This window comes from Eimeria maxima, genomic scaffold, assembly GCF_000499605.1.
Source record: "Eimeria maxima Weybridge genomic scaffold, Emw_scaff796, whole genome shotgun sequence".
Lineage (NCBI taxonomy): Eukaryota > Apicomplexa > Conoidasida > Eucoccidiorida > Eimeriidae > Eimeria > Eimeria maxima.
The window spans coordinates 2700-16815 of NW_013566772.1; the positions used below are offsets into that span (position 1 = coordinate 2700).

The window sequence follows — 14116 nt, forward strand, 5'->3', positions numbered from 1 at the left end:
AAACCCTAGCTAAACCCTAAACCCTAAACCCTAAACCCTAAAGGTTTAAGAGGTGAGTAAGGGTCTTTTCGTCTTTACAGGGAAATTCGAGATATATTCTGCTGCTGGGAAGGGGTGGCTACCAACAAGAGTTTAGGGTTTAGGGTTTAGGGTTTAGCTAGGGTTTAGGGTTTAGCTAGGGTTTAGGGTTTACCTAACATATCAAGAAGGAAGCTCTGATGATGATAGAAGGCATTTGTCTCTGCCCAATCCCACACATAAAATTTAATTGTTTGTAGAATTGTTTGTGTCTGTGTGGCTGCTGCTGCTGCTGCTGCTGCTGGTCCTGCTGCTGTTGCTGCTGCTGCTGCTGTTTCTATCCTTGCTTTCTCCATTGTTGCTGCTATTACTGCAGCAGCAGCAGGAATTACTATTAATGCATGCAGCATTGCTGTTGCATTAGCACGAGCATTAACATAATAAACCCTTAACTCTTTAGGTGTTGGTTCTGCTGCTGTTGCTGCTGCTGCTGCTGGTTTGTTTGCTGCATCTGCTGCAGCAGCAGCAGCAGCAGTTGCTGCTGCATCTTTCTTCAACCTGCGCAACCCTGAAGATGAATCCCCGCTGCATTCTGTCTCCTCCTGCTCTTCCTGCTCTTGCTGCTGCTCCTCCTCCTCCTCCTGCTTGTCCTTCTGCTTCTGCTGCTTCTGCTGCTGCTGCTGCTGTTTTTGTTTCTTTTTTTGCTGCAGATAAAGATTTATTTTATATTGATGATTTTTCCATGCTTCTTTAGTAAGAAAGAAGAAAGGGAGTTTTAGGGATAATTTCTGGTGTACGTACACCCAAAAAAGAGTACAAATAAGAAGAAATAAAAAAGAAAAATCTGTCGGCAAATGTATTAATGCATCTATTCCTTTACTTAAATCAAACATTTTAAATAATATGCATGCATGCAAATTAAAAACAAAAAAAAAGAAGAAAAAATAATGGGGAAAGAGGGAGGGAGAGAAGCTGATGCCTAAACCCTAAACCCTAAACCCTAAACCCTAAACCTTAGGCGGGAGAAATAAGGGACAAATATTAGAAACAAAACAAGCAAACAAGTTAAATAAATGGTATCGTAAGAAGAACACTGGTAAATGCATCTTTATTAGACAAGCTACTGCTGCTGCTGCTGCTGCTGCTGCTGCTGGCGGGTGTACATACACTAGAAAGCCATATTTGTATACAGCGCGCATCGGCTGCTGTTCTTGCCGCATAAAAAAGAGCAGCAGCAGCTGCTGCTGAGGGGTTTTCGCCTATTAAAATTAAAGATAAAACATAAAAAAGATTAAGAAGATATTTAATTCCCTACATTTCAGGTGTACATACACCTCAATCTTCCTTATCTGCAGCAAGAGCAGCCGCCGCCGTCGGCCAGCATAGCGGGGCCCACAGCAAGGGAGCCCACACCCCCCGATCTGTAGTAAAAAAAGGGTTTAAATAGCTTAAAAAGGAGGTAAAAATAAAGAAAATATTATTTTTAATCTAATATTTTGAACAGAATTTAAAATAACCATTTAATTCATGATATCTACCCAAAAGGAAAAAGAAGACCTAGCGGCGGCAGCAGCGATGCTGCCCGCGCAGCATCGCTAGTCGTCAAGGGTATGCGACTTACCATGATTCTTTGTTTTTCCTTTGTTTATTTGTTTGTTTTGCACATTTTATTAATATTCCCCTTCAAGTTTTCTTTTTTCCTTATTTTTTCTTCCTTTTCCTGCCACGTTTACATTTCTTCCTTACTGCAGCCGCCTCGTTGGCGCCGCCGCCTCGCTAGCACCGTACATACACCGCAGCTTCTTTTCCCTTTTTTGTGAGTTGTAAACAAAGAATTCTTTTTTTAATTATTTAATTGTATTCTTTTAACTCAAAATACTCAATTAGATCTATTTAAGCATAGCATTTATGCCCTAACAGCAGCAGCAGCAGCAGGCTCCCAGTCTCGATCGACCGTCAACGACACCAGCAGCAGCAGCAGCAACAGCTGGTCTGCTTTGCTGCTGCTGCTGCTGCTGCTTTTGCTGCTTTTTGCTGCACTGTTGTTGCTAAAGAATTTGTTTTATTTATTTGTTTGTTTCCTTCAGGAGGTTCTCCTTGTTGCTGCGATGTCCGATACAAAATCTTCTCCCGCCTCAAGGAAGGCAAGCAACCCCACTCCTGCTGCTGCTGCTGCTGCTGCACCTGCTGCAGCAGCAGAGCCTGCACCATCAACTGCAGCACCTGCAGCATCAGAATCTCCTGCTGCACCTTCCCCAGCAGCAGAGCCAACGAAGCCCCCCAAGTCCTCTCTTAGCGCTCGTTTTAGCGAGGCGAAGCTCGCAACAACCATCAACAGCAGCAGCAGGAGCAGCAGCAGCAGCAAAATACAATCAATGAATTCCCCTAAGATGGTCAGCATGACCAGTGGTCAATTCCTTGCTTATAGGCAGCAGAGCAGCACCAACAGCTTGCTGCTGCCCAGCAATTTCTTCCAAAGCCGAGCAGAGATTCGCACTTGGGGAGAAGAGGAGCTCACAGACCCTTCTGTACAACCTTATGATGAAAAAAGTAGGGTTTAGTTTTTAGGGTTTAGGGTTTAGGGTTTGTTGTTGTACAGGTTTTATTTTGTTTGTGTCCAGGTTACTTTTCTAGGGTTTATTACTATGTGTGTTTATAAACAGGGGTAAAAAAATAAAAAGGGTTTAGGGTTTAGGGTTTAGGGTTTAGGGTTTAGGGTTTAGGGTTTAGGGTTTAGGGTTTAGGGTTTTATGTACAGATATACCTCATCCATTTCATACAAGTTTACCAGGTTATCGTCCTTATTTATGCCGTTATGTAGTAAATAAAGAAAACCCTAAACCCTCAACAAGAGACCCTTATCTAGGTCCTGAATTAACTATCTTCCCTCCTACCTTCCTTCCTCAATGGACACCAAACCCTAATTTTAAACCACAACCCGTCGGATATGATTGTACGTCACAAGGGTTTAGGGTTTAGGGTTTAGGGTTTAGGGTTTTTTTAGGGTTTAGGGTTTGGGGGAGGGGGAATGGTCTTTCTCTATTTCTTGCGTATTGGTGCGTGCTGCTGCTGCTGCACCTGCTTCTGCTGCTGCTGCTCCTGTTGAGTGCGTATACCTTCATGTTTCGTGTGATTATTGTTTCTGCTGCTGCTGCTGCTGCTGCTGTTGCTGCTGCTGCTGCTGCTGCAGGGGAGGAGAGTGAAGGATTTAAGATGCATCGTCTTCCTTACGTCAATGCAGAATTTTCTGCAATAAATGGCGAAGCTACGAATATGTATGGACAGGCATATCCATACACCGCATACCCTTATGGTGTACCGAGGGTTTAGGGTTTATAAACCCTAAACCCTAAACCCTAAACCCTAGAAAAAACCCTAAACCCTAAAAACATCATAAACCCTAAAATAGGATAATTATGTGATAGGGAAAGGGGTAATTATAAATAAATAACGGCAGTGTTGGGAGGATAAACAAAGAAAAGAAAAAAAGAGTCAAGGAAACAGGAAAAGAAAAATGGTGATTCTGCGGTGTATAGGCAGCTATTTATATATATAATATATATATTTGTTTATTATTTATTATATATACAGCAGCAGCCTTTACTTTTTAATTATTTAATTGTATTCTTTATTATACATTAATTATATTTGAATACAATTTAATAGCATATGCTGCTGCTGCTGCTGCTGCAGCAGTAGCCGCAGCTGCTGCAGCAGCTGCCCATACACCCGAAAATTGCCATATACGCAAACGGTCAGCAGCAACTTTGCTGTTTTTTTGCTCCTTTTTTTGTAAGCTTGTTTAGATAGGTCCTTTGTTTATTTATTATTTATATTTATTATTCTTTATTTATTATTTATTTATTTATTAGTATATTATTAATTAGTTAAATAATAAATACGCTATTTTTTTATATTAGTATTGTATACAAAGAGTAAAAATAAGGAATAAACCCTAAATAGTAAACCCTAAACCCTCACGAATAAAGAATAACGGATAAATAATAAATAAAATAAAATAAGTTAATTAATAGGAAGAAAAAAGAAGAAAAGAAAGAAAAAAGGAGAAAGAATAAAACAAATTAGCTGCAGATACACCGCAACATATCTATTAGAGACAACCAAACCCTAAACCCTAATCGAGGGTTTGCCTCTCTAGGGTTTGTTTCAGGGTTTAGAGTGCAGCAACAGCAGCAGCTGCTGCAGCTTCTATTGCTGCTGCTGCTGTTGCTGCTGCTGCAGTGGTATGTAGTTGTCTGCTGCAAAATGGCTTGCTGCACTTAATCGGAATCGTTGCCCTTCTGCTGCTTCTGCTGCTGCTGCTGCTGCTGCTGCTGTTTTCTTTCTTCTTTCCTTTGCTGTCTTGCCTTCTCTTCTGCAGCAAAGAAGCAGCAGCAAAAACAATACATAAAAAATAAATATAAATAAATAAACAAATAAACATATAGAGACAGATAAGGAGAGACAGAGGAAGAGAAAAGGATAATAACACAAATAAACGAGTAAGAAAACAAAGAAACCTGCTGCTCCTGCAGCAGCAGCAGCAGTAGCAGCAGACAGTAGTGTACATGCAGCAACAGCAGCAGCAGCAGCAGCAGCAGCAGCAGCAGCAGGCGTATTACTTTCTATTTGTTTTTTTTTCTTTTTTATATTAACATAAGTCCCTCCTGCCCATGAATCTCTAGATAAAGCTTTCTTCTGCTGCATCTGCTGCTGCGCTTTCTTTATAGTACGAACATCCTCCTGCAGCAGCAGCATCAGGAGCAGCAGCAACAGCAGCAACAGCAGCAGCAGAAGCAGAAGCAGAAACAAAAGAGAAACAGGAATAGATAAGGATAATATGCTGCTAAGAAAGAAAAGAAAAGTCTATCAATTTCTTAACACCAATTAGGGTTTAGGGTTTAGCGTCTAGGGTTTAGGGTTTAGGGTTTAGGGTTTAGAGCTTACTAAGACTTTTTGTCCACTGATTCTTTTAAGGGCAGTTTCTGCTGCTGCTTCTAATGCTGCTTCTCTTCCTCTTCCTTCTGCTTCTGCTGCTGCTATCCGCTGCTTACGTTCTTCTATATCCCTGCAGCAGCAGGAACAACAACAGCAGCAGCAAATGCATGAACAAACGAAACAGCAACCATAAATACTGCAGCAGCAGCAGCAGCAGCAGCTGGACCACCAGCAGCAGCTGTTGCTGCTACTACTGTTTTTGCACCCACAACAGAAATGTATGGAGATTGCTGCTAGTGATTTGTCTATTCTAAACCCTAAACCCTAAACCCTAAACCCTAAACCCTTACTTGAGTGCCTGTTGTAGACGTCTTTGTTTATCTCCTTTTTTGCCATGTTTTAATGCCTTGGGTATTTTATCTCCTTTATCTAACACAGAAAATGCAAATTCGTCATTTGCTGCTGCTGCTGCTGCTGCTGCTGCTCCTGGTGCTGCTCCTGTTGATCCTGCAGCAGCAGATGAAGAGGTCTGCACCTTCGCCTTCTTTGATTCTTGCTGCTTCTGTTGCTGCTGCTGCTGCTTTTGATCAGACTCTTGACGCTTCCGCTTAAGCTGCTGCTGCTGCTGCTGCTGCTTCTGCTTCTGCTGCTGCTCTGATTTATTTCCTGCTGCTGCTTTGTTTTTCTTTGCGCCTGATTGCTGCCTCATTGCTTCAATTTTTGCATGCAGCCGCCGCAGCAGTTCTTCTCTTGTTGCGGACATGCCAGGTTGCTGCTGTTGCTGCTGTTGTTGTTGTTGTTGTTGCTGCTGCTGCTGCTGGTTCCCTTTCTTCTTGCCCTGCTTTTGCTGCTGCTTATGCAGCAGCAGCTTTCGCTGCCGCTCCTCTTTTGCTGCTGCTGCATCTTCTAATGCTGTTGATGGCAGCAAGGACGCTAAATTGTATCGAACTGTTTGCTTGGATCTACGGATCTGTCCTCTACTGTGCCGCTGCTGCTGCTGCTGCTGCTGCTGATGCTGTTCCTGTTGCTGCTCCTGGGGTGCCTCGTAAGGGATCAGATTCAGCAGCATACTCAGCCGATGCTGCCAGTGCCATGCAGAAGCAACAAGGTCATCCGCTTGATTGCTGCTGCTGCAGCAGGCAGGGGCCCCCTCCTGGGGCCCCTCCCTCTTTACTGCTGTGGACGGTGCTGCTGCCACGGCCATTGCTGTTATTGCTGCTGCTACTGTTGCTCCTTCTCCGGTTTATTGTGCTGCTGGAGTTAGTACTGTAGCAGCTGTTCTTGTTTTTGTTGCTGCAGCTGCCACTTCTGCTGCTACAGCTGCAACTGCCACTGCTACTGCTGCTGCCGACGCCCCACCGAAGTTAGGGGAGTTCGGGGCCCCTACCTTTGTTACTTCCCCTTCCCTTTTTTTAATTATGTAAATAAGGAGACAAAGGGAAAAGAAAACACTGCAGGAGGTTTAATGGTGTCGTTTACAGCGCCCAGGGGCCCCTGCTACTGTGGGGCGGGGGGCCCCCCTCTGCATGCAGCATCGACAGGCTGCTGCGGTGATCTGTCGTTGCATTGAATTTAGTTTTGCATTTATTATCTATATTTAAAATATTTTTGTAGTTTTTAATTTATATTTCTCTTCTCCTTCTTGTTTTCCTTTAAGATAGCTGTCTGTACACCCCCGATATGACCCGCACTGAGGCCGATGGCCACCTCTCCCTCTCAGGGGCCCCCATACCTTCTGGGGGCCCCCAACCTTCTGGGCCTACCCCACATTCTGGGGACTGCGTAGCCTCTGGGGCCCCTCTACCTCAGAGGCCCGCCTCGCCATCTGCTGCTTCCGGATCTCCTGGGGCCCCTGAACCTTCTGGGGCCCCTGTGCCCTCCGGGTCCCCTGCAGCACCTTCTTCGTCTTCCGTGCCATCTGGAGCCCCCGTATCACCTGCTGGTGGTGTAGGAGGGGAGGGGAGGTCCCAAAGAAGAAGGGAGAAAAAGGGGGGCCTGGGTTTAACTCGTGATACCCGTTATACAGTAGAACAAGTACTAGATGGACGTACACTCCGTTATATAAAATCTATTAGTAGAGCAGCATCAGTACGTAAAGTCTTCGGGGCTATTAGCTGCGGTAAAGAAGCTAATGTATACTTTGCTCTTGGAGAAAGGGAACAACAGCAGCAGCAGGAAGGAGAGGAGAAGGAGGGACAGCAGCAGCAGCAGCAGCAGCAGCAGCAGCAGACAGCTAAGGAGAGTTTGGTACCCTTTGCACTTAAGGTGTATAGGACTTCTATTTTATCTTTTAAAGATCGTAGCAGATATGTTCAAGGAGACTTCAGATTCGAACATAGCTACTCACGGTATGCTGCTGCTGCTGCTGCTGTTGTTGCTGCTGTTGTTCCTGTTGTTGCTGCTTCTGCTGTTGTTGTTACTGCTGCTGTTGTTGTTGCGTCTGTTGCTATTAAGTGTTGAAGACACATGCAAGTGTTTGTTGTGCTTTTCCATACGCCTGTGTGTTGTATTCCTCTTGTTTATTCTGTGTGTGTTCTTCCTGCTGCTGTTGCTGCTGTTGCTGCTGTTGCTGCTGCAGGAATCGTAATCCTCGTAAGATGGTGGCGGTGTGGGCATCAAAGGAGTTCCGAAATTTAATGCGCTTTGCAGCAGCAGGAATTGCATGCCCTATTCCTGTTGCATGCAAAAGCAATGTGCTGCTTATGCAATTCATAGGCAGTGCCACCTACAAAGGCAGCAGCAGCAGCAACAGCAACAGCAGCAATAACAGCAGCAGCAGCAGCGGTGATGTTGGTGGTGGTACGGAGGGATCGAATGCTTCTCTGAAGCGGGAAGCAGACACAACAGATGCTCCTGCAGAGACAGAGACAGATACAGATACAGATACATCAGAAGAAGGAACAGATGATGATGCTGCTGCTGCAGCAAGAGCAGCAGCAGCAGCAAACAATCCTCAAGAAGAGTTATGGTGTACAGGTACTTTTTCTTTTCCGTTTGATCCTTCGCGATTATCTTATTCTGCTGCTCCTCGTCTTAAAGATTTATTAAGTATATCTCGTGCATTTGCTGCAGCAGCAAATATACGGTGCTGCTGCAGCTGCAAGAATTGTCATTGGGGTTGTGCTTCTGCACAGACAGCAGCAGGATTTCGTCTGCTGTACGTACAGATGGTGCTGCTGCTGCGTACACTCTTTCATCGTTGTCGTTCTGTCCATGGAGATTTTAGTGATTATAATTTATTATATTATAAAAAATATTTATATATGATTGATGTTAGTCAGGCAGTAGAGAAGGCGCATCCTCAGGCTCTTGATTTCCTTAAGAGAGATTGTAAGAATATTACCCATTTCTTCTATAGAAGTATTAATAGCAGCAGCAACATCAGCAGCAACAGCAACAACAACAGCAGCAACAGCAGCAGCAAAAGAGGAGGATGTAGTAGTAGGGATGATAATGAGTCATGTATATGTGCTAAGGATTGTAAGGAAACAAGAGATCAATGGGATAATTTCCCTCCTATAATAAATAAATCTTCTCCTTTTTATTCTTCTTTTCCTATTCTCTCTGTTAGACAACTCTTTGAGTTTATTGTACGAGCAGAATTACCTGAAGAACTTAAAGCCCTACATCACCAGAAGCTGCAGCAGCAGCAGGAGCAGAAGCAGCAACAGCAGCAACAGGAACAGCAGCAACAGCAGTTTGGGGTAGAAGGTACCAGCACGGATGTATGCATGCAGGAGGCATTGGCTGAGTATTTATTATCTCTTACTAATAGTGGAGAAGAAAGAAACGCAGCAGCAGAAGAAAGCGACAAAGAGCTAAATGCAGGTAGCAGCAGCCGCCGTAGCAGCAGCCGTAGCAGCAGCCGTAGCCGCAGCAGCAGCAGCAGTAGAAGCACATCTTCATTATTAGAGCAGCAGCAGGTAGAGGATGCAGTTTTCTTACAGAGTTGGATTCCTTCAAGTTTACATGATGTATCTGATTTAGCTGCGTTAGATAGATATGCTAAAGGAACAGCATTACCTTATGATAAAGAGTTGTTGCATCTTCATGATCTTGTACATAATCCCCCTACTCGTGCTGGCAGCAGCAGCGGCAGCGGCAGCAGCAGCGGCAGCGGAAGCGGCAGCAGTGACAGCGACAGCAGCAGCAGCAGCAGTGGGGAAGAATCCGACAGTAGCGAACCCGAGGGTGATACAAATAAGGAGAGAAGAAGAAATAGGAGGAGAAGAAAAGGGAAAGAAGAAGAAGATGATGAATTAAATGTAAAGTTTACAGGGAAAATACCTGAAGGAATATCTCGTAAAGAATGGAAGAAAAAAGTAAAAGAAATGAATAAAGAAAGAAGATTGCATAAAATACCTAAACATCTTAAGAAAAAATACAGAAAAAAAGCAGCCAACAGATAAATATACGTGCATGCATGCATGCATGCATATATCGTTGCATGCATGCATCTTTTTATGCGCACATCGTTGCATGCATGCATGCATGCATGCGAAGTTGCAAGCATGCATGCATGCGCCGCTGCAGCCCCGTTAAAGATAAGAAGAGAACATTTTTCAACGGACTCCCCTAATAGCTCGGCGTTATATTTGCTGCCCTGCTATAAGGAGTTTACGACTACTTATATAAATGGAAGTGTTGAAAGGCAATTATTTAACTCTATAAACCGTCGTTTTATTTATATTCAGGTGTATGTACCCCTCATTAATGATAAGTACGCCTTGCAACTTCCGTCTGCCTTTAGGCCTTGGTGCCACTGTTGTGTTCAATGCTCTGCTCTCAAGTGTACAGTCAGCCGGGCCTACATGTATATGAGTGCTGCTAAAGGGAAGGAAAATGATGCTGCAGTCATTAATTATTGCGAAATAGGAAGAAGAAAGAAACCCTTAAACTCCCTGTCTTAGGCACAAAACACGGATATACCTTCCTTCCTTCTTGTGCTGCTTGAGGTATAAGGGGCTATTCTTGCCTATCTGTTTGAAATACAAGAGCATTAAAGAGTGGTGTTTGCTGCTTTACGGAATTACTGCCTTCGTCTCACTGTATGTGTACAGCGAACAAAGAATGTGCCTGCCTGGTAGGAAAGCTATATTTGTGTGTACACCTTAACGGCAAGTTAGGAGGTACCCTGAATAGAGTCAATGCAATATAACGAGCTACATTAATGCACGAATGCGAAAAAACGATTAACTGCGAGTTTTTTCTTCGTTCTTTCGAATGCATACGCATCCGGACAGCTGCTAAGGCAATAATAATCGTGCAAAGTAAAAAGAAGAGGCGAAGAAAAAGAAAATCTGTCCGCAGTTTTAGTGCAAAATACTCTGAATATTCTATGAAATTAAGAACGAAAAGAACGAAAGCCCCGCAAGACCAAACAGAGGAGGCTAGACACCTGGTGGTGTATGTGTGTGTGCGGCATAGCCAAGAATTGATCTTTTTCATTCAAAACTGCAAGAAATATCCTGGTAAGCGGAGGTTTGAAGACTTGATTCATGTTTTTCCTTCTTTTCGGCAGTTATTAGCCCGTTTTTGTTCATGAATTAATCTGCATTCCTGCATTTGCAGATCGTCGGCCGCAACTGCCAAGTCTTTACAGTGTAGAAGTGTGGAGATGGTAAAAAAGGAGGATGAATACATCACATTTCGATCTAATTTTCCGTATATAATTCCCTTAACATGTCGTCGTTGTTCTGCCGTCGATCCTAATGAAACGTCAAGGAAAATACCGCCATTATTCAAGTTGTTCCCTAACGAAGGGGGGCAAAAGATATATCCTCCTTCACGGGAAGAGCAAGCACATCTATCCTTAAACATAAATAAGATTAATCCCATTCATAGTCACCATCATCATCCGGCCAAAACACTTCATCGTCGCTCCAGGTCCACTCCATTGAATTCTCTTGTATACCAGCATTGGCATGAAGTACATCCTTAACTTGTTCTTTAAGATTTTTCTCTACGTCATGTTTCCTCTTCAGCTTCTCCACATAAACCATCGGTGCTGTCAATCCGCGGTCTTTCCAAACACTTAAAGGATCTGTACTAATGTCAATCATACCAGAGGCCTGCTGATGAAGATTCCTCATAGTCGATCTAGTAAGATAAGCATAATTCGGTTCTCGACGCGGTAATGGTGCTGCAGGTGCACCAGGTGCAGTAGGTACCGTAACGGTTGCAGGTAACATGAAAAACCCAGGTCCCTTAGATACTCCAGGTGCCCCAGCAGCTGCAGGGGCCGCAGATGCCGCAGATGCCGGGGGTACACCGGCAGCTGCAGGAGCCGCAGGTGCAGCACGTGCAGCAGGTGCCGCAGGTGCCGCCGGTGCAGCAGGTGCAGCAGGACCAACAGGTGGACGTGTAGGAAGAGGGGGGGCACCTTCCCTAGACTGCGAGAGTCCTTGAGCAGCAGCAAGTACTGTGGTGGATCCCTGATAAGGCGCCATTCTTGGTATTCTTGAAGAAGAAGACTGGGGATGTTTAATAGCAGCAGGAAGAGCAGGAACAGCAGAAGCAAAAGGATCGGGGATCGTACCACCAGTAAAGTGTCCACCTGCCTGGTCTCTAGATCTCTTTCGTGGAGATCTCCCTTGCGTTCCCTGCCCAGAAGACGTAGATGCTTGCTCCTCCCCTCCACGTGTTGCAGCAGCACCAGCAGCAACATCAGCCGCTGCTGCTGGTGCTGCTGCTCCCCCTGTGGCTCCTTTACCAGCACCAGCAGATATCTTCAGTGGGAAGACCTTCCGTCTTGGCAAAGGTGCCGGTTTCCCTCCTCCGGGTGGTACATCAGAAGCAGGAGCAGAAGCAGAAGCACCAGCAGCAGCAGCAGGAGCACCAAGAGCTTTGCTGATATCCACATTGGGTGGGAAGAACATTCCCACTTGTTCAGCAGGTTTATAACCAGGCAAAGAAGCCCTAGGAGGATAAAGAAGAGGTAAACTTGTTGCACTGTTTCTATCATCATCATCACCAGCGGAAGAGGAGGAAGAAGAAGAGTGCGATATTTTTATCCAAGGAGCAAGAAAACGAGCCATCGAATCCTTAGGGGGGGAGGGCCTTACTGTGCTTCCAGATAACCCAACAGGAGGTCCTGGTAATGGTGTTGGTTTTTGAAAGACTGAACGATGAACAGGAATGTGGGTCGCAGATCTCGACACACTCGAAACGCCTGCTGCAGCAGGAGCTGCAGCACCAGGAACAGTTGCAACAGGAGCTGCAACAGGTGCTGCAGCAGAAGCAGCAGGAGCAGAAGCACCAGGAGCAGCAGGATCTATGGGATAGAAACCTTCGGATTCAGGTAAGCTTCCTGGATAAGGGGGAGGAGGATCGGAGAACCCAAGAGATCGAGGTTGCCCTCCAGCTCCTGGAACAACCCACTCGGCTGCATGACGGCCTCCAGCACCACCAGCACGACGAGACACAGCAGCTGAAGCAGCTCCCATAGTTGCTGCATATGATGGTGGTGATGCAAGGGAACCAGTATCAGGATCAGACGCGGCACGTCCTACACGAACGCCAGTGAGTGTATCAATAGGAGGCAGCGGAGCAGCACCACCAGATGATTCTGGAGCAGGAGAAGGAACAGCAGGAGCGGAAGGGGCAACAGGAGCAGGAGCAGGAGCAGGAGCAGGAGGAGCAGGTGGAGGAGGAGGAGAAGGAGCGGCAGAAGAAGCAGGAGCATCAGAAGCAGCAGGAGCTGCACCAGCAGCAGCAGGTGCACCAGCAGGTGCTGCTGCTGCACTAGCCGTCTTATTTTTGTCCCCCCTCTGTGCTCTGCGTCTCCTAGGGAATGGTGGATGATAAGGACCTTTAGGCTTAACCTCCGCATGCGTTGATGGGGGAATATTCGCAGAACCAGGACTTTGTCCTCCTTCGTCCTCATCTGTTGTTGATGGAGGTGTCTCAGGTAGAGTAACAGTTCCTATAGGAAGAGTAGGGAAACCTCCTTCCCTTATATTTGCATTACCCTTTACTGATGCTTGATAAGGGACCTCAAGAGCAGCAAAAGGATTCTGTGGTTCTTGGTCCGCCCAAGGAGGAAACAGATCTCTGGCACCTAGATCCGGAGCTGATGTCGCTTGACGAGCAGCAGCAGCCGCAACAGCAGCAGCAAGTGCAGCAGATCGCCGTGAGGGAAACGACCCACCAGACTTTTTATCCATTCTTCCTCTTCTAGCTCTAGCCCCAGCAGCCAAAGCAGCTTGAACTTCCGGAGGAGGTACAGGTGTTTTACCAGGTCCTAACCATATCATCGGTACCTTCTGTCCTGATCCTGCACTGAACTCTGGTACCCATTCCTGGCCGTCATATATAAAGGGGGGGAAAGGGGGTGCGTCCGGCAGGGATGAAGCCGGTTCCCCAGCAGCAGATCCTTCTGCTGCCGCTGCTCCTCCTTCTGCTGACGCTGACTGCTGCATGGGAGGGGATCTAGAACCCTTCTTCGATGATCGCTTTCCCCTTTTTCTTCCCCTTCTTCTCGGAGAACTAGAAGTACTTGCAGTATCACTTTGCTGAGCAGGTGCCGACACGGACTCCCCAGCAGCAGCCATAGCCTGTTGAACCTCCGGAGGAGGTACAGATGTTTTGCCAGGTCCTAACCATATCATCGGTACCTTCTCTCCTGATCCTGCACTGAACTCTGGTACCCACTCCTGGCCTTCATATATAACGCCTTCACCGGAAGAAGAAGATTCCTTAGCAGCAGCCAAAGCCTGTTGAACCTCCGGAGGAGGTACAGATGTTTTGCCAGGTCCTAACCATATCATCGGTACCTTCTCTCCTGATCCTGCACTGAACTCTGGTACCCATTCCTCATCATCATATGTAACGCCTTCACCGGTAGAAGAAGATTCCTTAGCAGCAGCCATAGCCTGTTGAACCTCCGGAGGAGGTACAGATGTTTTGCCAGGTCCTAACCATATCATCGGTACCTTCTCTCCTGATCCTGCACTGAACTCTGGTACCCATTCCTCATCATCATATGTAACGCCTTCACCGGAAGAAGAAGATTCCTTAGCAGCAGCCATAGCCTGTTGAACCTCCGGAGGAGGTACAGATGTTTTGCCAGGTCCTAACCATATCATCGGTACCTTCTCTCCTGATCCTGCACTGAACTCTGGTACCCATTCCTCATCATCATATGTAACGCCTTCACCGG

The 14116-nt window shown here is 46.0% G+C and overlaps 4 protein-coding genes across 4 annotated transcripts; 2 read left to right on the forward strand and 2 right to left on the reverse strand.

Moving 5' to 3' along the window:
• Window positions 1-2126: 2126 nt before the first annotated feature.
• EMWEY_00043310 (hypothetical protein, conserved) lies at window positions 2127-3348 on the forward strand (the record flags this gene model as incomplete). Its single annotated transcript, XM_013482832.1, has 4 exons — window positions 2127-2568; window positions 2777-2838; window positions 3023-3074; window positions 3209-3348. The coding sequence occupies 4 exons, from the start codon at window positions 2127-2129 to the stop codon at window positions 3346-3348; spliced, it is 696 nt and encodes a 231-aa protein (XP_013338286.1).
• Window positions 3349-4298: 950 nt separating this feature from the next.
• EMWEY_00043320 (hypothetical protein, conserved) lies at window positions 4299-6025 on the reverse strand (the record flags this gene model as incomplete). Its single annotated transcript, XM_013482833.1, has 4 exons — window positions 4299-4393; window positions 4641-4761; window positions 4966-5086; window positions 5307-6025. 4 exons carry the CDS (start codon window positions 6023-6025, stop codon window positions 4299-4301), a joined length of 1056 nt encoding a protein of 351 aa, XP_013338287.1.
• A 611-nt stretch (window positions 6026-6636) lies between these two features.
• Window positions 6637-9365, forward strand: EMWEY_00043330 (RIO1 family domain-containing protein, putative; the record flags this gene model as incomplete). Its single annotated transcript, XM_013482834.1, has 3 exons — window positions 6637-7304; window positions 7535-8041; window positions 8234-9365. The coding sequence occupies 3 exons, from the start codon at window positions 6637-6639 to the stop codon at window positions 9363-9365; spliced, it is 2307 nt and encodes a 768-aa protein (XP_013338288.1).
• Window positions 9366-10784: 1419 nt separating this feature from the next.
• EMWEY_00043340 (hypothetical protein) lies at window positions 10785-14042 on the reverse strand (the record flags this gene model as incomplete). The annotated part of the gene is made up of 1 exon (XM_013482835.1): window positions 10785-14042. The coding sequence occupies one exon, from the start codon at window positions 14040-14042 to the stop codon at window positions 10785-10787; it is 3258 nt and encodes a 1085-aa protein (XP_013338289.1).
• Between the last annotated feature and the right edge of the window lie 74 nt (window positions 14043-14116).